A 22,555-nucleotide genomic window follows, 5' to 3' on the forward strand; every position below is an offset into this window, starting at 1 on the left:
GTCCCCGAACCTGCCCTAGCCAAAATGGCGGCCGAGAAAGAGCGGAAGTGACGTAAGCTGCTAATTAGCATAAGAGGACTCATTGTCCAGCTAAGCAGGGGGGGTGGGGGGGCCAGCACCCCCTGCCCGGCGACCCCCCAGGGAGTGCTCTCGGGTTCTCAGCAGCGCCGACCTCTACTCTCCTTACGGGAGGGTGCCCCTAGCACCCCCAGCCTTGCCTGGGGAAGATTATATAATCCCCACTGAGAGGAGCTCTCGCGAGAACTTGGAGGATTTGCCATTGACCCACTAGGAGGCGCCGTGGATAATGGCCGCAGTGCGCTCCTGGGTGCCTTCCTCTGGCCGCAGCGCCGCTGGCGGAGGCAGAAGCAGCGGGCCGCAGCACGCCCCGACAATCAGTCAGGTGGCTGTGCTGGGGATCCCTGCGCGGGCCCATCTGGGGCCTGGACTATATCTGGCAGGAGGATGAGCGGGCTGTCCCGAAGCTCCACGTGCTCACAGTGTGTGCTTTCACAGGCTGGGAGGCAAGGCGAAGGGCTGAGCCTGATGCCTCCGCCTCCTGCCTTAAATGAGGTGTGATGCCCTCGTGCTTCACACATTCTCTTGAGATGACATAGCTCTGAGGCCATGTCAGCTCTTCCAGCGGATTGAGATAATAGATGGACAGGGGCTTATCTTTACAGTTCTGTTGTTCCTCGAACTCAAGACAACTCTTCCAAGTCATCAGATGGCCACTTCTCCTTGACTTTAAAAAAAAAAAAAAAAAAAAAAAAAAAGGATTTGTAGAGTTGAGGCCATTGGACTGGCAATGCCTAAAGATAAGTACCTGGGAGGTAGAGGCAGGTGAGTTTGAGGCCAGCCTGGTCTACATAGAGTTCCAGGACAGCCAGGGCTATTACACAGAAAAATCCTGTCTCAAAACAAAACAAAAATTCTGGCACTCACCCTCTGTAGTCCTAGTGTTCTCACAATTGAGACAAGTGACAGCACAGGCACTATTGGCTTTGTAACTCTGGATCAGCCCCAACCACCATACTATGTCCACATCAACACCCTTGGGTCCACTTTAAACGAATAGTAGTTACCCTAGAGTATATGGATTGCTAAGTGCTCTGAAAAGCAGCAAGTGAAGTTGTGAAGGGTTGGCCACCCTCCCCCCACCCCCAATATGGGGCTGCTACAAGCTTGAAAGGATCTGATAAACTATGTACAGCTTATATACAAAGTTTGGTTAGGAAGTTGAACAAACCTTCATGTGATACTATTCTTTTCCATTATTACAATATGCATTTGAATGATTAATCAATACCTCAATGGAAATCAAGGAATAGAGCGTGCTTAAAAAGAGAGCGGCTGGGAGCAAGGCCTTCAAAGGACTAGAGATTTAGTTTACATTATGCAGAAGACAGGCAAAGGGAATATGAAACAGGCCAAGTAAGTTCATCTCTAGTTTTCTTCTGTCACTCAGATTTCACAGTGATAACAGAGGCATGAAGAACATCTGGATTTCATCACTGCCTTCACTTTGAAGCACAGAAGGTGCTGGATTCAGATGGAGAAGCTTTTTTTAAAATGCATGTTTATGTCACCAGATTTAGCACAAAAATGCAACTTAAAAATTAGGCAACATCCTTCTCTATATGACTTCTGAATGGTGGTGTCCACTGCTCAAGACATGCCCCGTGACACTCCAACAGCGACTGGCTGCACAAGGCTAAGTACTGAGGTAAGAGAAGATGAAAAGACCACAGTTCTCTGTTCCAGTGAGGTGTGAGGCAGCAGTGCTGTGTCTACAGTGACCTCTCGGAGGGGCCTACTGAACTTCTGCTCCATGTACTTGACACTGAAAACTTAATGCTGGATTTCAGGAGGACAGACAGATTGTTCAGCACTCAAAAATCAATTTGAGAATATTATAGGATAACTGGCTTAAGACAAAATTTATTGGACACTAATAAATTATCTAGTTATTATAGATGAAGAAGTCACTTCGCCATGGGCACTCTACAGGTTTTGGGAACACAATCATACCCTTATTGGAAGGTTATTGCAACTATGGGTCCAGCTATTAGTCCCTGGCAAGGCTTCAGTACTCAGAAATAAATGAAGGTTTTATCTAATGTTTATCTTGTTACAATTAGCCAGAAGGATGGAAACAAAAATTTAAGATTTCAATTTCCTTAGCGGTCAAAGTAAGATAATGTAAAACAGGAAAACAAGTATACAGGCTGAGGGTGTGTGATGGTGCACACCCATAATCCTAGCACTAGCAAGGTAAAGGAAAGCGAGCAAGTAATGCAAGAGTAGCCTCAGCTACAGAGTAAGCAGGAAGTCAACCCGGGTTATATGATACCCAGACTGTTCACTAAATGTGATGCTGCAGTAAGTTAGAGGCACATGCCTCTTCTCTTTTCTTACAAAGGGCAGCTAGATCTCAGGTATTTACTCAAAACCTAAAACATACTACATGTCTGAAAGCTATGGTATAGATAATAATTCACTGACTTTTAAGAGTTAGAGAAGGTTGGTAAATGGAGTATTTGTCCAGCTGCGTGGAGCAACTTATCCTTCATTTTAAGAAGCAGAACATTTCTTTGGATGGAGAAAAATTGTATAGAATTTTTTTGTCATGGTGACGACAAGTTTGTTGAGGTATTGAAATAATGTAAAAAAGCATTTTAAGGTAAAATACATTTCTTTCCAACATGTTATTGCTCAAAAGGAAAAAACAAAACAACACAATAGCTATGTGCCAACAATTGCCAAGCTGTTTTTCAACTCACAAAGTATACTTTGCTTTAATTGGAAGAGCATTCTCACCAGGCTAGCTCTTTTAAGTCTGCGTGCAGTGAGCACTGCCTTATCTAGGATCAGAAATCTGAGCTATACTTTAAGGTCAGAGATTTTATTTCTTTTCATACATGAACTGCGCTTTGTAAATTAACATTCCCTTTCTAACATCTAGGTATAAAGAACTAACCATCTAGTTTTATGGAGAATTTCCTATTCTTTCTCACAAGAAACTCATATCTAATAAAAGCAGCAACATTGTATGGAAAACCTATACATTTATTTGTAGTTATTAATACAGTACAATGTACATGAAAATTGAGGACATTGCTCATCAAACCAAGAACTTTATATTTTATATTGAAATATAAAATGGAGTTTCTCCAGAGAAAAGACCCATATGAAATGCACCTTACCTTTGGCTCATGTGTTAAGGAAACATTTGACAAAAACCAGTGACCCAGGCTTCTCTTACTTTTAATTGAAATGAACACGGTAAGCATAAATGAATAATTTCTTTTATGTAGTAGCAAAGAGAGTCAATAATCCTTTCAGGAAAGAGACTATTTCATTTCCTCCCAACTTGGATTCACCATAAACTCGATCCACAAATGATATTGGAACCTGGTTAAAATATACATATACATTAAAGTCAGTCTTCAAACAATGACGACAACAAAGGCAGCATGCTCAGACTACAGTACAGTACAGTCCCAATACAAGAGCAAAGCCTCAACCCACAGCACCAGGCCTACATACACACTGACAATCACATTAAAGTAATTGTCTTTGGACACATTTATTATCTCAAAGCCAGTCATCTGAATCAAATCTACCACTGTATGGAAATCATCACCTGAACATTATGTTAGTCCATTCAAATCTAAGGTTGTATTTCCAGTTAAAGTGATTTTTCACTTTTTTCTTCCTTCAGTTTGTTACATTTAATGTCATAGTGGAGTTAAATTACAAACCACTGTTCATAAGTGAAGAGGCATTCTGGGAGGCAGGTATTTTCTTGCTGTGAGTGTTTGGCATTACATGTGGGGTCATCTTTAATTACTCACCACTCAGCCTGGGTTCTGTACCCCTGAACATTTACAAAGAAGAAAACTGGCCAAGTGCTAATCCGAAGAAAGAAGTCTGAGGTGCCAGAAACCTCATTATTTACAAGGAAACATGGTTCAGTATAAATCACAGTAGGCCAAATACTCTCATTTGAGTGTTCACCTTTTAGTGTGTGGACATTGCAAATCATTGCAGGTCTAAGACCCTGCTAACTCAGCAGCTGGGAAAGCTGGGCTTGTGTAAACTGCCTCCCTTTCTTGGTAGTAGGACATAGGACTTAGCTCACCTCACCAATGGTGTAATTCAACTGTCTTGCTCGAACAATCATCTCCATCTGAAAGACATAGCCTTTGGACATACATTTTTCTATTAACTTCTGTAGAACGTCTTTTCGGTATAATCTGTAAGAAAACAGAGTATTTAAGAACATGTGGATGCCGGTCTGTGTACGTATGTCCTGAACTTTGAGAACTCGCTGGTTTCCAGAATCTGTAACTCTTGGTAGTTACTGTTTACAGACAAGTTCTCAGAGCTTGAGCATGTATTTTGGCCATGAAATACATGCTAAGAGCTAGGAATAATCTTGAAAATGAGTTTAGAATCTTCTTGAGATTTCTATTATCAGAAGTTATAAGAATATGGCAAATTAGCTCCCTGATACACAAGTACTTTTGGTTTTGAATTAGCCTTTGAACCAGACATGATGGAATGGCAGAACTGACAAATAACATGATGGTGACAAGCAGCCCAGCCGTTAACAGGCACCTACTGCTTGACAGCATGGGGTAAGGTCCTGAAGACAGTTAGGTCATTCAGGGAAACAGCTGTTAAGACTATGGAGCGCTAGTTAGACCAGGACAAGGTATCACAGGATGGAGACCCTCCTTCTGACTTCTATGAACTGAAGTTACAGGCACTTGTGGTAGGCAAATCTACCTTGTCAAGCACACCTCCCCAGTCAAGCACATGGCTCACTCAGTTTAAAAAGTAAGGTGGGAAAGGTGAATGGGGAATCCAAAACTTTTGTTCAGGAAATCCAAGCAGCAGCAGGAGTCAATTTTTAGAAGGAGATTTATTTATTTAAAACAGCGGGTAGGAAGACTATGATTTCCTTTTAAATTGAGTGTATTAGTCTATGTCTGTCTGCCTGCCTAACCACCGCCCCCTCTACCCCCTCCCCTCCCATATGTGTGTTAGGAATCATTTTCTCTCCTTCTATCATGGGTTCCAGGGATATGACTCAGGTTGTCAGCATTCGTCTCTACCCACTGACCTGGCCTTTTTTATTATGTGTATGTACACTTCTAAGCTAGAAGTGGAAATCTGGCACAGCTATATTTTCATGACCAATGGACGTTATGGCAAAGGTGTTATTTATCTGGAACTCAATTCTTCTTCCAAACTTTTACTGAGGCTCTTGTAACTTTATATATATAATTTTTTTTTTTTTTTTTGGACGACACAGGGTTTCTGTGTAGCCTTTAGACCAGGCTGGCTTTGACCTCAAGAGATCTATCTGCCTCTGCCTTCCTAGTGTTAGGATTAAAGGCCTGTGCCACCACTGCCTGGCTATTTTTAGCTTTTTAAATGTGGGTAAAACCAATAGCACAGACTCATTTATAGTGAGAAGAAGGTAACTGAAAAGCAGAAATAGTAAGGAACTTGGAGGGTGCTATGGCTGAGATATGCTCATTCTCTTCTTCAGAGCAGTAGGAGCAGCCATTTTCCCAGTGGCAGCCAAGCCCAGCACTGAAGTGAACAAGCAAGCCAAAGCCCTGCATTTGACTTGGAAAGCAAGAGTCTAACATAATGCCTTTCACAGGGTTCTCGGGAGCTTTAGCTTGCTGATCATCAGTATGGGAGTGTGACTAAGTCAGTGTGGAAGAAAAGTAGCTCTTTATGGGGGGTGGGGGACGCTGAGACAGTATCTGTGTAGCCCTGGCTGTCCTGCAACTTACGATGTAGACCAGGCTGGCCTCAAACTCAGATATCCCGCCTGTGTCTGTCTCCTGAGTGCTGGGATTAACATGCCCTGCTGGGAAAGCCACTCTCTTTTAACAGCCTCTTAATACAAGGAGTCTAGGAAAAAGTTCCAGATACAGAAACACCATACCTGAAGCTTCCTGTTAAGTCCGATGCTCCTGGTCTCAGCAAAATCTGAGTTAAAAAGTTGGCCCCACGACTGCCAAATTAATCAGATTTTCTTTATTAAATATAAAACAAGAGAAACATATACAAGAACATAATGTAAAAATACTAGTCATTAATAAATGTGATACAAATTTCACACACACACACACACACACACACACTAATTCTCTAGAGCAGATAGTGAAATGAGGCCTGACACTTTTCAGAAAATAGGCAATTTTCATTCTTTGCAAATGAATAGAGAAGAGACCTGAAAGTAACCATCTTGTCAAACTTTGCTAAGAAACAAGGGCGGTTCAGCTAGTAGAGTGCTTACCCAGCATGTACAAGGGCCTGAGTTTAGTGATTGACTGGGCCACATGAGACACCGTGTGTGTGTGTGTGTGTGTGTGTGTGTGTGTGTGTGTGTGTGTATGTGTGTGTGTGTGTGTGTGTGTATGCGCACGCACACACATACTTCAAACCAATTTAGCTAAGAAGAAAAAGCCAGTCATTTAAACCTATACATTCTTTGGCAGAGAGACAAGGGATTTGATAAGAAATGTGTTCTTCAGATGTCAGCAGACAGATCAACTGTCCACTTAGCAGGGTGGTCCAAGGCTCCAGTGCTGGGTAGCCCCAGGAGGCTGAAGCAGGAGGATCACACACACCTGGCCAGCCGGGGGAGGAGACTGTCTGTAGGAAAGCAGTAGCAGGGGAGTAGGGGAGTGCTTCAGGTGTGGGTGTCTGGAACCTGAGTCTGCTTTCCTACTGTAACAAAACATTACACACTGGTGTAAACTGGAAATGTATTCTAGTTTCAGAAGGTGCAAGACAAGTGAGAATGGGGGTGGGGTGGTGACTCTCACATCTCTTAGAAGGATGCTAATCCCATCAAGGGTTCACCCTATTATCTTCCAAATTAACCTCTTCCCAAAGAACAAAGACCCCAAAACACTGGGGATTCTCACTTAACACAGGCATTTGTGAAGCACAAACATTCAGTTCATAACAATGGCTCTAGATTAACAGAATCCAGCACAAAGATCTGTCCCAGGATATTAGAGACTGCTACGCTAACATTTCAAAGGGGGTCAAGGGTCTGAAGAAAATGGCTTTTACATGGTGGCCATTTTAGCAACACAGTTTTAGAACTTCAAACCAAGGCTTCCTTAATTAAGATTTTTTAAAAAAGTTTTTCGAGACAGGGTTTGTCTGTGTATCCTTGGCCATCCTGGACTCACTTTGTAGACCAGGCTGGCCTCGAACTCACAGCGATTCGCCTGCCTCTGCCTCCCAAGTGCTGGGATTAAAGGCGTGCGCCACCACGCCTGGCTAAGATCATTTTAAAAGACAACACATCACAGGGTTAGAGACTGCAGCTGGGATGATGACTAACATTTTTCCAATCTTCAGTGGTATCTAAAAGCGGTGAAACTTCAAAGATGTAGTGCCCCCTCTAAAACAAGCTTCAGAAAACATACATTCCGTGTTTGTGGTAGCTTCAATGAGAAGGACCTCGAGACATAAATTTCAGTACTAGGTTTCTAGTGGATGGAACTGTTTAGGAAGTGTGGCTCTGTTGGAGATGAGTGTCACCAGGGGTGGCGGGCTTTGAGGTTTCAAAAGCTCAGGCCTGGCCCAGTCTTACTCTCTGCCTCCATTGTGATCAGGATCAGCCTGTCTGCTGCTGCCATGCTGACCATGGATTAAGTCTTTGACTGCCAGCCAGCCTTCACTTAAATGCTTGCTTTTATAATTTGCTGTGGTCATGGTGTCTCTTCACAGCAATAGGATAGTAACAAAGACAGAAGAGTCTACTGAGCCCTGACCCCACTTCCAGCGTGCTGCCTTACAGAGGGGGTTACTGCAGCTAGTTGGTGTGATGTGCTGGGAACAGGGTTCCCTACACATCAGGCAACCATCCTCAAGCCCAAACAATGTGTTTATATTTTGTTTCATAGTTTTATTTATTTAAGATGGAATCTTGCCATGTTGACCAAGTTGGTCCCAAAAGTCATCCTCCTGCTTCAGCTTCTCGGATATGGGGGCCAAAAGGCATGTGCTTGTAGGGTTCTGCTTCAGTCCACCTACCCGTGATGTCATTGCCTACCTGCCACTGTGAGGTGGGGGGGGGGGTGGCGGGGGGGAGACTATATAAAAGAACAGATGCTCCACGTGGTCTCTCTCTCTCCCCTCTTTCTCTTTCCCTCTTCTCTCTCTCTGGGGTACCCTTCCCCCCTTTCCTTCTCCCCCATACTCAATTAATAAACCTCATATACTATCTGTTGCCTGGCATCTTATTATCTTATCATCTTATTTTCTTTTTATTAATTCTAACAGGCTACCCTGCCTGGTGATGATGGACCTTTATTAGGTAGGTAGGTAGGTAGGTAGGTATGTATGTATGTATGTATGATTATATATACAGTGGTCTGTTTGCATATAAACCAGCATCAGATCACACTATAGATGGTTATGAGCTACCATGTGGTTACTGGGAACTGAACTCAGGATCTTTGGAGGAACAGTCAGTGCTCAGTGCTCTTAACCTCTGAGCCACCTCTCCAGCCCTGATGATGGATTTTTAACTGAATGGATGGTATGAAATCCTATGTGGTTCAAACTGACCTTGAATTATAGTGCATATGGTGGCAAGAGAATCTCTGAGTTCGAGGCCAGCCTGGTCTACAAAGAGAGTATAGGACAGCCAAAGCTACACAGAGAAACCTTGTCTCAAAAAACCAAAAAAGAGTCACTTAGTCTGGGCTTCAGTTTTAGTTAAGGGCCACACTAGTGAGACCTACAACCTATATAGTGCAGACAGTAACTACTGTCACCAGGCAAAACTAGATGCAACTAAATGCCATAACTAAAAGGTCAGAATGTGCCTATGACTACACCTCTTTAATTTTAATTATTAGGTGAATGATTGGCCAAGTTTAAAATAAAATGCCTTTCTTTGGAGGTTAAGAACTTGTTTTCAACCTCAGATGTCTGCCTTCAACCGCTGGAGAGCCTCAGTCACATGGTCCTACAATGGGTATGAGAAGGGCTGTATGTTCCCTGGTTTACCAGGATGGAAAAACACTACTTATCCAATCTCTTCTATCATAGAAGACTCAATGTTTTAAATGACTATCCAAGATTCCACAACTGAAGTGACCAGAACCTGCAGTTGAATGAGGCAGTGACAGAAGACATTACTGGTAGGTGCAAATCTAGCAAATCCCATCACCCCAACTGTATCCCAGGGTCTTTACACCAAGTGCCAGACTATACCCCCACTATTTGTTCATGGAAAACACCCATCTTATGGGCACCCTATCAGCCCGTATGTGTGTGTGGTTTCTATCTTTGTTTCTTCAAAGAAGTTGTGAGAAGAGGCTCAGACAGTAAAGTGCTTGCCTTGAATGCCTTAAAGACATGAGTGGAATCCTCAGAACCCTTGAAAGCCAGGCGTGGTGGTGTGCCAGGGTGGCTAGCCTGCCTAGCCCATCAGCAAGTTACAAACAACGAGAAACCCTACCTCCACATACAAGCGCAACTGTTTGAGGACTAGCACCTAAACAACTCCTGAGGCGTGCATTCCTCCTTCCTCTCTCCTTCCTGTCTCTTTATCTTACACACACACACACACACACACACACACACACACAGAGCAATTACTATACTTGTCTGAGGAGAAGCTATCAGAACTGAGATGCCCAGCCAAATACCAGCACTAACTGCTAACTGCCTGGTTTGGGACCTGCGAGCATGGCCGCTTGGGATAAGCTGCAGGGCAAAGCTAGCTCCAGGTGAATGTTGGCTTTACAATGAGCAAAGTAAAGCTTCGAAAAGGTAAACATACAAGATATCACAATAATGGGAAACATAGTTTTAACCAAGGTCTGTTTGGCTTAAAGGCTACAATCATAAAGTGCCCTATTTACTTTAAATGATTATTCCAAAACTGAATTATTTAAAACTGTAATCCAAACAGTAACTCTGATTGATGCAGACCAATGCCATTAAGGGTTCTAATATTTGTGTTGATTTTTCCCCTAACAGCCAAAGTAAAACTCTTGGCAAAGGAAATATTGTAGGTAATATGCTATGTAGAAAGTTTTATTGGCAGCTATAACCTGATCCTACAAACTCAAAGGTCCTGACTGTGGTAATATAATCCTAGTACAACTTGTATTTCTAGTAGATCCCCTGTAGAGAAAGCACACAACACACACACACACACACACACACACACACACACACACACACACACACACCTACACATACCTGATTATCTTCCTTTTCAAATCCCAGCCATAAACACCCCCATTTCCCTTGTAGCGAGTTCCGGAGACAATATCAAAATTGCCCTCCTTTTGTTTCCTGTTGGGGGGAAAAATAACTCAATTAGAAAAAGCTCTTAGGCTTTCACCAGGCATCTTCATAAACTACACAATCAAATTTTAAGGGGAGCAGTGGCAAAGCAGATGACTTGACTGTCCAAATGAGTCTTTCAAACCTGACTCTGATGTTGCGTTTTAATTAAAATTTTAGAACATTTTATGTGTATGGGTATTGTGCCTGAATGCACGTCAGTACACCATATGTAGGCTGTATGGTCAAAGGCCAGAAGAAGGTATTGGATCTCCTAGAACTGGAGTTACAGACTGGTAGTGAGTGCTGGTAATTGAACCCAGGTCTTGAGGAAGAGCAGCCAGTGCTCTTAACCATTGAGTTATCTCTCCAGCACCTTTATTTACTTTTCTTATACTGGAGCATGAACCCAGAGTTTCTATCTGCTGACTCTACCACATGCTAACCCCAAGCCCTCCTCTACTGTCCAGTCCTCTTCTGCAGAAGCCTACACACATCCAGACTGGTGTTTCTTTTCTTTTCCCTTTTTTTGGGTTTTTCTGTGTAGCCTTGGCTGTCCTGGACAGCCTCGCTTTGTAAACCGGGCTGGCCTCGAACTCAGAGATCCGCCTGCCTCTGCCTCCTGAGTGCTGGGATTAAAGGTGTGTGCCACCATGCCCAGCTCAGACTGGTGTTTCTTATAGAAAACACCCAGACATCCTCTCACTTAAGAGTTTTGTTCCGATTATAAACTTGAATCCAAGTATATATCCCCATATGTCAATAGATTCTTAAGACTGGTGCAAAGACAACAACATTGACAATAGTAACAATAGTTCCACTATGTAGTCCAGGATGCTTGAATTTACAGCACTCTTCCTGCCTCTGTTTTAGAAATGCTGAGATTCCAGATGTTGCCTATGCCTAGTACCCCCTCCCTTTTTTGGGGACAGGATCTATCTAACCCTAGCTGTTCTGGAACACTTTATGTAGACTAGGCTGGCTTTGAGATCACAAAGATCAGTTTGCTTCTGTCTCGCTAGTGCTGGGATTAAAGGCACAGGCAAAGGGTTTGGTCCAGGGTGCCAGGATTCTAGGCTCCATAGTGTAATCCTTCACTGCCCTGTCAAGCAGCAGCCACTGCTTAAAAGAGGAAATGTGCCACTATGTCTAGTAAGCCCATTCTCTCAATCTCTCTTTTTCTTGAAACAGGGTTTCTCTGTGTAGCCCTGGCTGTCCTGGACTCACTCTAAAGTCCAGGATGACCTTGAACTCACAGAGCTCCACCTGCCTCTGCCTCCCACATGCTGGGATTAAAGGCGTGTGCCACCAGGCTCACCTCCTTCCCCTTCCCTGAGATAGGGTTTCTCTGTGTAGACCTGGATGTTCTGGACTATGTAGACCAGGGTGGCCTTGAACTCAGAGCTCTACCTCCTTCTGCCTCCCCAGTGCTGGGACTAAATAAAGGCTTGCAACACTACCACCTGGTTTATTTCATCTTTCACACAGACAAGGCATGGAGGGATTATTACACTGAGGAGTCATGAAGCCTAGAATCCTGGGACCCCTGGACCAAACCCTTTGTCTGTGGTCTTTGACTCTAACAAGTCAAGCCAATTCTAGACAGCAAGGGCTTCATCTTTTTTGTGTTCTGAAAGAAAAGAGATTAGAACCATTTACTGATGGTTCCTAAGGGCTCCTAAAATAAGTCATTTAGTCACAGACCTGTTTCTATGAGTCTAGAGTCTCTATGCTAGTTAAAATTTGACAGAAAAGTTAAGAGTAGCATGTATATTTCAAGTTAACAATCTGAATTTTAAATTTCTAATATTCGAAATATTAGAAACAGCACCTACCTGATAAATTCAGGAATAAATTTGGGCTGAAATTTGGAAAGAATAAACAGTAAGTCAGCACATTCTTGCTAATCTTGACATTCAAAAGGCTAAAGCAGGGGGCCTCACATTCTTCAGATCAGGCTAGACTACACAGTAAAGCCATCTCAATGTAGAATAGAGCAGAGTTGGGAGGCCACTTACATGGTGTGAGAGATCAGCATCCATAATGATGACATAGTTTCCTGTGGCATGTTTTATCCCATGAATATAGGCAGTTCCTAAAAAGTATTTAGACTCATTAACAAAAATCACCAGAGGGGCTGGAGTGCTGGCTCAGTGGTTAAGAGCACCTCTTCCAGAGGACCCAGGGTCTATTTCCAGCACTGACATGTCAGCTCAGAATCACTGTAGCTTCAGGGTATTTGGTGCCCTGTTGTGGCCTCTGCAGGCACTTCATGTACATGGTACACAGACATACACATAGGCAAAACACTCAGACATTTAAAGTTTGAAAACAATCAAACAAAATCCCACCCAAAATGCATTTGGGTGCATTTAAATAGGAAAAGAAATCACTCAGCATCCTAAAAGCAAACATGCATCCTCTAAAAGTAACCATGACCAACATAACTCTCCATACTCAGGAGCACTGTTTACAAGTATTATACAGTCAGGAAGGGAGCTGGCCACCCATCCTCCATTCTGATGCCAATTTAATTAAAAGAACAAAAAAACTCCATCCTTATATTTAAAACTACTAAAGAGATGTCTAATAGCAAAGAGTCCTTTTTTTCCCCTTTGGTAGCAGGTGGCAGGTCAAGACAAGGTTTCACTCTGCAGCTCAGGCTGACCTTGAACCTATGAAGAACCTTCTGCCTCAGCCTCCAACTGCTAAGAACCATCATGCCAAGCTTCCAAAGTCTCAGATTATATAAAAATCACTACATGCTTATGTTCCCTGGTCCAACAAAAACACCAAACCTTGCTGGTACTTTAGTGTCTTACTGAGACAGAGGAGGCCAGGTTTCTCTGAGCTCCGTATTTATACACCAGCTTTCTGGCCACTGCCATCGTCACTTATCCTTTTCAGAAACCTCAAATGTGCCCCCCAATGATCACTCCCCCAATTCCTGGCCTTAAGAGGCTACTGCTCTGGAAATGGTACCAAGTGTCTGACTATGCTACTCATGCTCAGGGAAAGTTATGAGTGTCTGCCTCTGTCAGTGTCTCCCCACTGTTGACTACAAGGCATACTGGTTCTATAGCCCATCCATCCATATCTCTCTCTTTAATTTTTTTTTTTTAGATTTATTTATTATTATTATACAGTGTTCTGCCTCCATGTATACCTGCAGGACAGAAGTGGGCATCAGATTACATTATAGATGGTTGTGAGCCACCATATGGTTGCTGGGAATTGAACTCAGGACCTCCTCTGAGCCATCTCTCCAGCCTGCCCATCCATCTCTTAGGCCGATACTATCTCCATCCTACCTTGGCCCAAACATTATCTTCTGATCCCAGTTTCATTTCCCAACCAGTTTCCCCCCTGCTCTTCACTGCACTCCTAGTCAGGTTCCACAGATCTGTCTGAAGGCCAGCTGCAATTTGCCTGGTATACTAGGCCCTAATAGAGTGTATGTGGCTAGAGGTCCAACTATCAACTGTTCTGCCTGTTACCAGCTGAGCATTTCAGAATGAGAGACCTTTTCTTTTTCTTCTTTTTCTTTGAGACAGGGTATCATTACATAGCTCTGTCTAGCCTGGAATTTGTTATGTAGACCAGGCTGGTCTCAAATTCATAGAGATCCACTTCTAGGGTGCTGATATTAAAGGGGTACACCACCAGACCTGGCTAGAGAAAACTTTTTTTTTTCCAAGACAATATTTGAAGTAGTTATGAAAATAATTCTATGGTTGGCAGTCACCACAACATGAGGAAGTATATTAAAGAGTCGCATACAGCATTAGGAAAGTTGAAAACCACTGCTCTAGAATGTTGTTTAAGGTGGGACTTTTTCATTCTTAGAAACAATCACCTTTAAGACTTACTATGTAAAAAATTTACAAAATAGATACTGATCCAAAATGTCCCCCCTTAGACTAGTCTTTGAATCTTCCTTCATCTAGGCTACATTATAAGGAACCTCATTTCCTGGGTTCTCTTGTCACTAGTGCTCCAGACAGGTTTTGGAGGCACAAGTGAAGAGTGCCAGGGGGAAGCTGGGAAAACTGAAGTAACCCTCTCTGCACGGCATCTAGCTGCATGGACGCAGCACCTCCCATGGCCCCGCCTTTAGCTCCTTGTTCTCCCCAGCATTCTGCTCCCTAAGCCCACCCCAGCTCCACAGTAGTCAAGAGTCCTTTCCTAGTAGCTCAGCTTTCTGAACAATTCCTTTCCCTGTTGACTAAAATCCTACTGAAACAGAACTATAGTGGTTTCTGTTTTGCTGAGTGGGTCCCGACTGATACAGGCTACCAAGTTAAACCATTAGGATATCATGAAGATCACTAAAGGCCATGCACAGCAGCTGACTGAACTTGGGCCTTTTTCAAACTGGGAAAACCAAGTGGCAAGTATGACTAGGGCAGGTAATAGGAGACCCTACTTACCGAGGCCCAGCTTTTTTTCCCGTGGTCTTAGGAGCTGCAAGAAAAAGAAACATGTTAACACAAAAAACCAAAAATATTAAAAAATTTTTTTTACTCCTATAAATGCATACTCATTTTTTTTAAATGCATTAGTTGAATTTATTAGACCTTCAAGGAGAGTGTGTTCAACATTTCCACCCACAGCCAAAAAGGTGTTTGGGGGCTAGAGACAAAACCCAACATGCATGAGCCCTCAGCTCTCTCCTCAGCACTATATAAATTGGTACAACGCCACCAATGCCAGAATTTGGGAGGCAAGGCCAAGAGCTAGGAGGCCAAGCTCCGCTAGTCGGGGCCAGCCTAGACTTCAGGACGCCAGCATCTAACAACAACACGAAGATAGCAACCAATTTAACAAAACTTGAAAAAATTAAAAAACAAACAAACAAAACCAAAACAAAACAGGGTTTCTCTATGAAATCTTGACTGTCCTGGAACTTACTCTGTAGACTTGGATGGCCTCGAACTCACAGAGATCTGCCTTCCTCTACCTCCTGAATGCTGGGATTAAAGGCACAAGTCGTCACCACCAGACACAAAACTATTTTTTTTTTTAGATTTAAAATTTTTATTTGATGTGTATGAGTGTTTTCCTGCATGTATGTCCGTGTACTATGTTGGATTCCCTAAAATAGGAGTTAGGGATTGTTGTAAGTCACCATGTGGGTGCTGGTAATCAAACCCAGGGTCTCTGTAAGAGGAAATTTTAATCCTAATCCTACAGGTATATTTCCCCCACTTCTGGTTCCATTCTTATAAAACAGAGTTATCTTTGTATCTATCACACTTTTGTTATGTGTATTGTTTTTGGAGACAAGATTCACTGTGTATCTCTGGCTGGCCTGAAACTTCCTACATAGAAAAGGCTGGCCTCTACCTCCTAAGTGCTGGGATTAAAGGAACATGCCACCTCACTGAGCCACAGCTGAGCAGCTAACCAACAGTCCTATGGCTTTCCAAAGCACTGGGTTTTGTTATTTATCTTTGAAACCTTCAGCACTGCTGTCACTGCTTTTCCTCTGCCATCCCAACATAACTGTGCCTTAGTTGACTGGCCTTGCTCTTTACTGCTCCAATAACACAATCCATTTACTTTAAAAAGATATTTGCTTGCCTATGTGTCTGCCACAGGGGTGCAGCTCTTTCTACTTTCCTACATATCTTAGAAAAGCACCACTGTTTCCATTTTCATCTCTTTCTATTCATATATTTGCTGAGACCTAGGCATGCTTCCTCAAGTACTCTGGGCTTTCTCAGTCTCTCTGAAGCTCCTCTCCTGCATGCGCTTGCTTGTAAGAGGCTTTTCTGTCTTGTCTTCCTTTTCTCCATTTTCCTCTTCCAGGTATCTGCCAAGACTTACGGCTTGCCTACACTGAAGTCTTCCTTTTAAACCCTTAAAAAAAAATTGTCCTACAAACAAACAGCTACAAAATGATGAATAAGTGTTAGGTATAGTTGAGTGGTTCATGCCTGTAATCCCAACATTTGGGAAGCTGAAGCAGGAGGATCATAATGAGTTTCAGGCCAGCCTGGGACCCTATCAATCAATCAATCAAAAAGAAAAAAAGAAAAGAAAAGGAAAAAGAGAGAGAGAGAGAGAGAGAACAATCTGGCTGTACAGAAAACAATGATATTATAAATGCATTTTTCTTGTTTTTGATTTTTAAAAATATTTATTTACTTATTTTTATATATAGTATGCTGCCTACATGTGTGCCTACAGCCAGAAGAGGGCACCAGATCTCATTATAGATGGTTGTGAGCCACCATGTGGTTGCTGGAAATTGAGCTCAGGACCCTTGGAAGAACAGCCAGTACTCTTAACTTCTGAGCCATCTCTCCAGCCCCGTTTTTTTATTTTTATTTTTTGCTGAGACAGAGTCTAACGTGGCTTGCCTAGAACTTGTTATGTAGATCAGGCTGGCCTCCAAATCACAGAGGTCGCTTGCATCTGTCTCTTAAGTGCTGGGATTAAAACAGTATACCATCACATCCAGCTTTTCCTTGTTAATTTTTAAAACATTTACTTTTTATTTTTAATTTTGTGTATTTGCCTGCATGTGCCTGCAGCTGCCTATGGCGGCCAGGAGAGGGCATCAGATCCTTTGGAGGTAATTGTGAGCTGCTGGTAACTGAATTTAGGTCCTCTGCAGGAGCATCAACCTAAGTCATCTCTCCAGCCTCCTTAATTTCTCAACTTTCCTGCTTTCCTGGGGCGATAGGGAAAATGGAGTTTTAAGATCAGCAGTGTTTTAAAATCTTAGGCTACAGTTTTGTTTTTTAAAGATTTATTTTTTATATATTATTATTATTATTATTATTATTATTATTATTATTATTTTGGTTTTTCGAGACAGGGTTTCTCTGTGTAGCCTTGGCCATCCTGGACTCACTTTGTAGACCAGGCTGGCCTCGAACTCACAGCGATCCGCCTGCCTCTGCCTCCTGAATGCTGGGATTAAAGGCGTGCGCCACCACGCCCGGCCCTTATTTTTTATATAACATTTGCCTGCATGTGTGCCTGCCCACCAGAAGAGGGCATCAGATCTCATTATAAATTGTTATGAGCCACCACGTGATTGCTGTGAATTGAACTCAGGACCTCTGGAAGAGCAGCCAGTGCTCTTAACCTCGAGACATCGCTTTAGCCCCTATGCTACAGCTCTTATAGCAAAACTATCCAAAATGCTGTCACATTTATGTTCCAGATTACACATATAATTGTGACATACACTTAAGTAGGTTTCTATGTATAACTACTGTGAACCAGTAGTCTTGGCCTGGGCTTCTAAGAAAACTTTAAAAACTATAGGCCAAAAATATGAACCAAACATGAAAACCTGTCTCAGGATGAAATGACAAGACATGAGCTATGGCAGGTGTGGGACTTCCCCTACAACTTCCCCATTGGCAATATCTAAAACTCTTAGAAACACCACATACCCATGGAAACCAGTTCTAAGCAGGGCCTAAGGGCAAGTTTACAATACCAGCTTCTCAGGAGCAAAGGCAGTGTGAAGACGGAAATGTCAAGGCCTGCCCGTGCTACCAAGGAAGGCTGAGGCCAATGGACAGCACAGCAGTAAGACCCTGTCTCAAAAAATAGAAAGAGAGCTGGGAATCCAGTTCAGCAGCAGAGTACCTGCTTACACGTGCAAGGCCCTTGGCTCAATTCTCCAGTGCCACCGGGAAAACTCTGGGGTTTATTGGGGTCACAACAACAGCCAGAGTTGGTTTTCTTATGGTGAAGAGTTACCATTGCTTGAAAGGCAAGTCTCCAGAGACTTCCTGTTCTCTATCTGGAGAAGAAACAATGTTATCCCCAAGGGGGCATGTAGCAATATCAGGTGCATTTCAGGTTGCCAAGAAGGGAGGAACACTGTTACTGGCATCTTGTGGATAGAGGCCAGAGATGCCACTAAACACAGGTCCCTACAGCAAATGAATCAGCAATGTGTGTAAACCAAGAAACCCTGAATTGCAATGAACTGCAAATACAAATGACATATGCACAGCTAATACCAGAATGTGTTTTGTAGTTAAATCTGTATTCCACCGTGTACTTTTGGACCCCAAAAATTATTCGTAGCTGAATTCACAAATATTTTGAAACATTTATAAACTCAAACCAGTAATAAAAAATAAACTCACACCAGGGGCAGTTGCACACACCTGTAATCCCAGCACTCAGGGAGGCAGAGGCAGGCACTCTGTGAGTTCTGTGAACTCTGTGAGTTCAAGGCTAACCTGGTCTACAAAGCGAGTCCAAGACAGGCAAGGCTGCAAAGAGAAAACCTGTCTTGATAAACAAAACAAAACAAACTCACAGCAACTGCTCCAGAGGCCCACAGCTATGTTCTCAGCTACATCTTTTTCTTTGAATGCACACATGTGTACATGTGAGCTGTGGGGCTGAAGGCGCCTATGAGTTGCCTGGTGTGGGTACTAGGATCTGAACTCAGGTCCTCATAGAGCAGCCAGCGCTCTTTCCTGCCCAGACATCTCTCTCTCACTCCCATGCCTAAAATCTATACTGAGAATATTTTCTTCTCTCTCTCTTTCTTTTTTTCCAAGACAGCATTTCTCTGTGTAGACTTGCCTGTCCTGGTCTCACTTTGTAGACCAGGCTGGCCTCAAATTCACAGCGATCTGTTTGCTTCTGCCTCCCAAGTGCTAGGATTAAAAGTGTGTACCACCACCACCCGGTCCTGAGAATATTTTCTAATAAGCTCCAACTCTGCTTCAAAAATAAAATCTAATTCATGAAGCCACTACAAAATTGCCTCTGTACCTGCCCAAGTCACTCCTACAGGACAGCGCAATGGTGCAGTGAGAATGTCAAGTATGGAATTTAAGAGCTCAAGCACTGAAGTCACTCCTGTTCTTCCAGAGCAGTCATCTTTCCTACCTACAAGCTTAGAGCTGCAGGCAGCACTGTGTACAAAGTACACAAGGGCCCAGAGAAGGGATGGAGCAAGACAGAACCTGGAAACTCTTTTCTGATCAGCTCTATAATACACCTGCCAAGACAGTGTCACATTTCAGTATTTTCAAGAAAATTTATCTGCAGAATCCATCCTAAAGCCAGAGGTCAACCAAAGGCCCAATCCTTGGTTGGCTCACAAACCAAAGATATGTAATCGATCTCAGGAGGGTCTGCTGCCTCTTATCTTCCCAGCCTTTACTCTTTACTACACTTCTTCCCACAGAGAACAGGAAAGGGTCTGACTTACAATTCTGTCTGGCCCATAGATCTTTTCCAGTTGTTCAGCAACTTCTCTTGTCCCATCTGGGCTTCCATCATCTATGATTATAATTTCATAGTTGAGCGCACTAAAATAAAATTTAAATTTATATTAATGTTGGGTGATAATATCTCAAATTTTAAAGTATCTTAAGCCATAAGCCAGGAGGATTAGGATGTTCAAGGCCATTCTACACAGCTGCAATGACTTCACAGACAGCCTTCAGTGCCGGAGATCCTATCTCAAAACAACAAAGCAAAACAACACTTTAAACGGCACTACCAAATTTAAATAATCTGAAATTTATCTGACTTAATTTCACTCTTAAATTACTTTGCATTATATTCACACAATAGTCTCTACTCTAAAAACCATTCAACATAATTGTCTGGTGGAAAAACACCACCATCATGTTCCACCCCTTTACTGTAGGATATAAAAAGGAAGGAAAAGGAAGCAACAGCTTCACCTTCCTCTTGACCCTTCTGTGGAACCAGGAAACTAGACTGTTAAAGTCGGTAAAAGTTACCCCCACCCCCCAAACGTTGCAGGAAAGAAACATAACCCAGCCCACTTTTCAAGGTACAATGGGGACTGGAAGCCCCTTAGTGGCAAGAGCACTTGCTATGCATGCAGTAAGGACCTGAGCAGCCAGAAGAATGGGCCTGACTAGGCATTCCTGTAACTCCAGTACTGAGGAGTGTGAGATTAAACTTCCAAATAACGGCAGCTCAAGAACCCAGCAGCCTAACAGGAAAGCTCTAGGTTGAGAGAGAGCCTGCTTCAAATAATTCTACCTGGAGAGCGAACAAGTAAAGTACCAGATGGTCTGGGCTGCTGTGTGTGCATGCAGCCTGCCTCCACAACATATACAAAGGTCAAGTGCCGTGGCCAGCTCCCTCTGTTCCTTCTGGGATAGGGGTATAGAGTATGTCCAAACACAAAAGACATTGACTTTGAAAAAGGTAATTCACAGCCAGGCATGGTGGCGCATGCCTTTAAATGCCTTTAATCCCAGCACTAGGCAGGCAGTGGCACGTGGATCACTGTGAGTTTGAGGCCAGCCTGGTCTACAAAGCCAGTCCAGGACAGCCAAAAGCTACACAGAGAAACCCTGTCTCGAAAAAACTAAAAAAAAAAAAAAAAAAAAAAAAGGTAATTCAGTAAGTGAAGTCATTCTTAAACAAAATTCTTCCCCTTTCTGGCTTCCAATCAGTGAGATCTCACCAGAGGAACCAAAGCAGAACTAGAGGGATCTGAGAATTAGCTATTCCCATTAGGCCTCATTTTGGTCCCAGAATATTCACTGCAGGATTCAGCTCATTGACAGAATTCCATCCTCCAGTACCCCAAAACCACTCAATAAAAAATAACGCAGAACTTTAGAGGCTGGGGTGTTCCAGGACAGCCTTGGTTACAAAGGAAAGAGAGAGCAGTGAAGTAGGGTGGTTTGGTAGAGGGTTTTAGGCCCATAAACTAAACAGAGCAAAAGAACTATAAAAGCAGTATACAAATCCAGAGCTTTTTCTACTTTGGAAAATGCTGGCAGAGTCCATTTAAAACACAAAACAAAAGATATGCACTAAACCTCGAGGGCTCGTTTTTATTCAGAGATGCAATCAAAACAGCAATCCTAAACTGGGCGGTGGTGGCGCACACCCTTAATCTCAGTACTTAGGAGGCAGAGGCAGGTGGATCTTAGTTTCAGTCTCAACCAACCAACCAAGACAGTCTCTGGCTTTCACCGATTAGTACTGCGAGGTTGTGCTTTGCATAAAGAGAAACTATGTACCAAGTATTTCGTTTTGTTTTTCTGAGACAGGAGAGGTTGCGAATGCAGTAGCCCTGGCTAGCCTCAAACTTGCTACAGCTGGTCTGCAACGGCATCCCTTGCATTACCAACCTTGGCATCAAGTACTTTTTCTAGCCGCTAGAAATTATGGGCACAGCATTATCACTCTGATGTGAGAAGCAAAAGGCAACGAACAAAAAGCTCTGGAAACAAAGCTCCCTGACACAGTTATGGCATCCTACCTAACTTCAAAATCACGCTTCTGTACGTAGATAGGAACAACTCGTAAAACAATTGACTCCGTACTGCTATCAGGACACATTTTGTTTACTGTTTACTTCGGACACACCTTTAAAAAAACGCGTAACGCTTCCAATGTCAAAATTCCCGTTCCTAAGGGCTGGAGCTCAGTAGAACTCTGCCTGGCATTGCACAAGGCCCCGCGCTTTTCAAAACAAACCAACAAGACCCAGTGTCTAATCACCGTGTCAACCTCGGCGAAAGTGCTCTCTCTCCAGCGCCTGCTCATCAGCAGTTCCCTGACAGCGCAAACATCAAGCTTACATAAGAGCTCAGCCCCGGGGCGGTGGTGACAGCGCTGGCTTGGGGCTCCCGGCTCTGGCGGCAGATCGTGACCGCCTAGAAAGGGATGAAGTCAAGCTTTCAGCCTTGCCCCAGAGTAAAAATGAAGTTAGCCTTTTCAAGAGAAAGGCGGGGGACGGAGAACAGAGCGAACTGTCACCAGATAAACACAGGTCTCGCTGGAGACCTAAGCAACAGCGAGAGCGAGCCGGGAGACAGACGCAGGGCTGTCCGCCTTGGCTTTCCCCTGGGGAAAATCCTCAAGCAGGCTCGGGAAGGAGCGGAGGCAAGGCCTCTGTGGGTCTCCTCGCGCAGCCAACCGCCGACATGCTCGGCGGCGCCCGCGCGAGGAGCTTCTTCTACCTCTCGGAGAAGCTCTTCACCAGCAGCCACACGATGAGCGGCAGGTTCTCGCGTTCGTTGTAGGTGGGCAAAAGCACCGAATACTTGTCCTGTCGTGAGGAGCGACCCTGCGGCGGCCGCTGAAACGCAACGTTGCTGCGACTCGCCCCCGTAGAGGCCATGACGGGTCTGCGCGAGGCGCCGGAAGCGGAATTACGTCACCTGACGCGGATCGTACCAATTCCCGAAGCACGAGGGAGACTTAGCTCTCC

At 43.6% G+C, this 22,555-nt stretch overlaps 1 protein-coding gene across 3 annotated transcripts; it reads right to left on the reverse strand.

Moving 5' to 3' along the window:
- Nucleotides 1–3,048: 3,048 nt before the first annotated feature.
- Nucleotides 3,049–22,507, reverse strand: Dpm1 (dolichyl-phosphate mannosyltransferase subunit 1, catalytic). Of its 3 annotated transcripts, none has more exons than XM_051143852.1 (11): nucleotides 22,305–22,453; nucleotides 21,924–21,998; nucleotides 19,556–19,655; nucleotides 17,965–18,121; nucleotides 14,784–14,817; nucleotides 12,372–12,448; nucleotides 12,189–12,214; nucleotides 10,267–10,362; nucleotides 5,972–6,040; nucleotides 4,145–4,259; nucleotides 3,049–3,414 (listed from the first exon to the last, which is right to left on the reverse strand). In XM_051143852.1, exons 4-11 carry the CDS (start codon nucleotides 18,079–18,081, stop codon nucleotides 3,310–3,312), a joined length of 639 nt encoding a protein of 212 aa, XP_050999809.1. In that variant the 5' UTR covers nucleotides 18,082–18,121; nucleotides 19,556–19,655; nucleotides 21,924–21,998; nucleotides 22,305–22,453; the 3' UTR covers nucleotides 3,049–3,309. The 3 variants fall into 3 exon arrangements, with proteins under 3 accessions (XP_050999809.1, XP_050999808.1, XP_050999807.1); XM_051143851.1 differs by having other exon boundaries at nucleotides 21,844–21,998; XM_051143850.1 differs by lacking the exons at nucleotides 17,965–18,121; nucleotides 21,924–21,998 and having other exon boundaries at nucleotides 22,305–22,507.
- Between the last annotated feature and the right edge of the window lie 48 nt (nucleotides 22,508–22,555).

Source organism: Acomys russatus, chromosome 4 (genome assembly GCF_903995435.1).
Source record: "Acomys russatus chromosome 4, mAcoRus1.1, whole genome shotgun sequence".
Taxonomy (NCBI): Eukaryota; Metazoa; Chordata; class Mammalia; order Rodentia; family Muridae; genus Acomys; species Acomys russatus.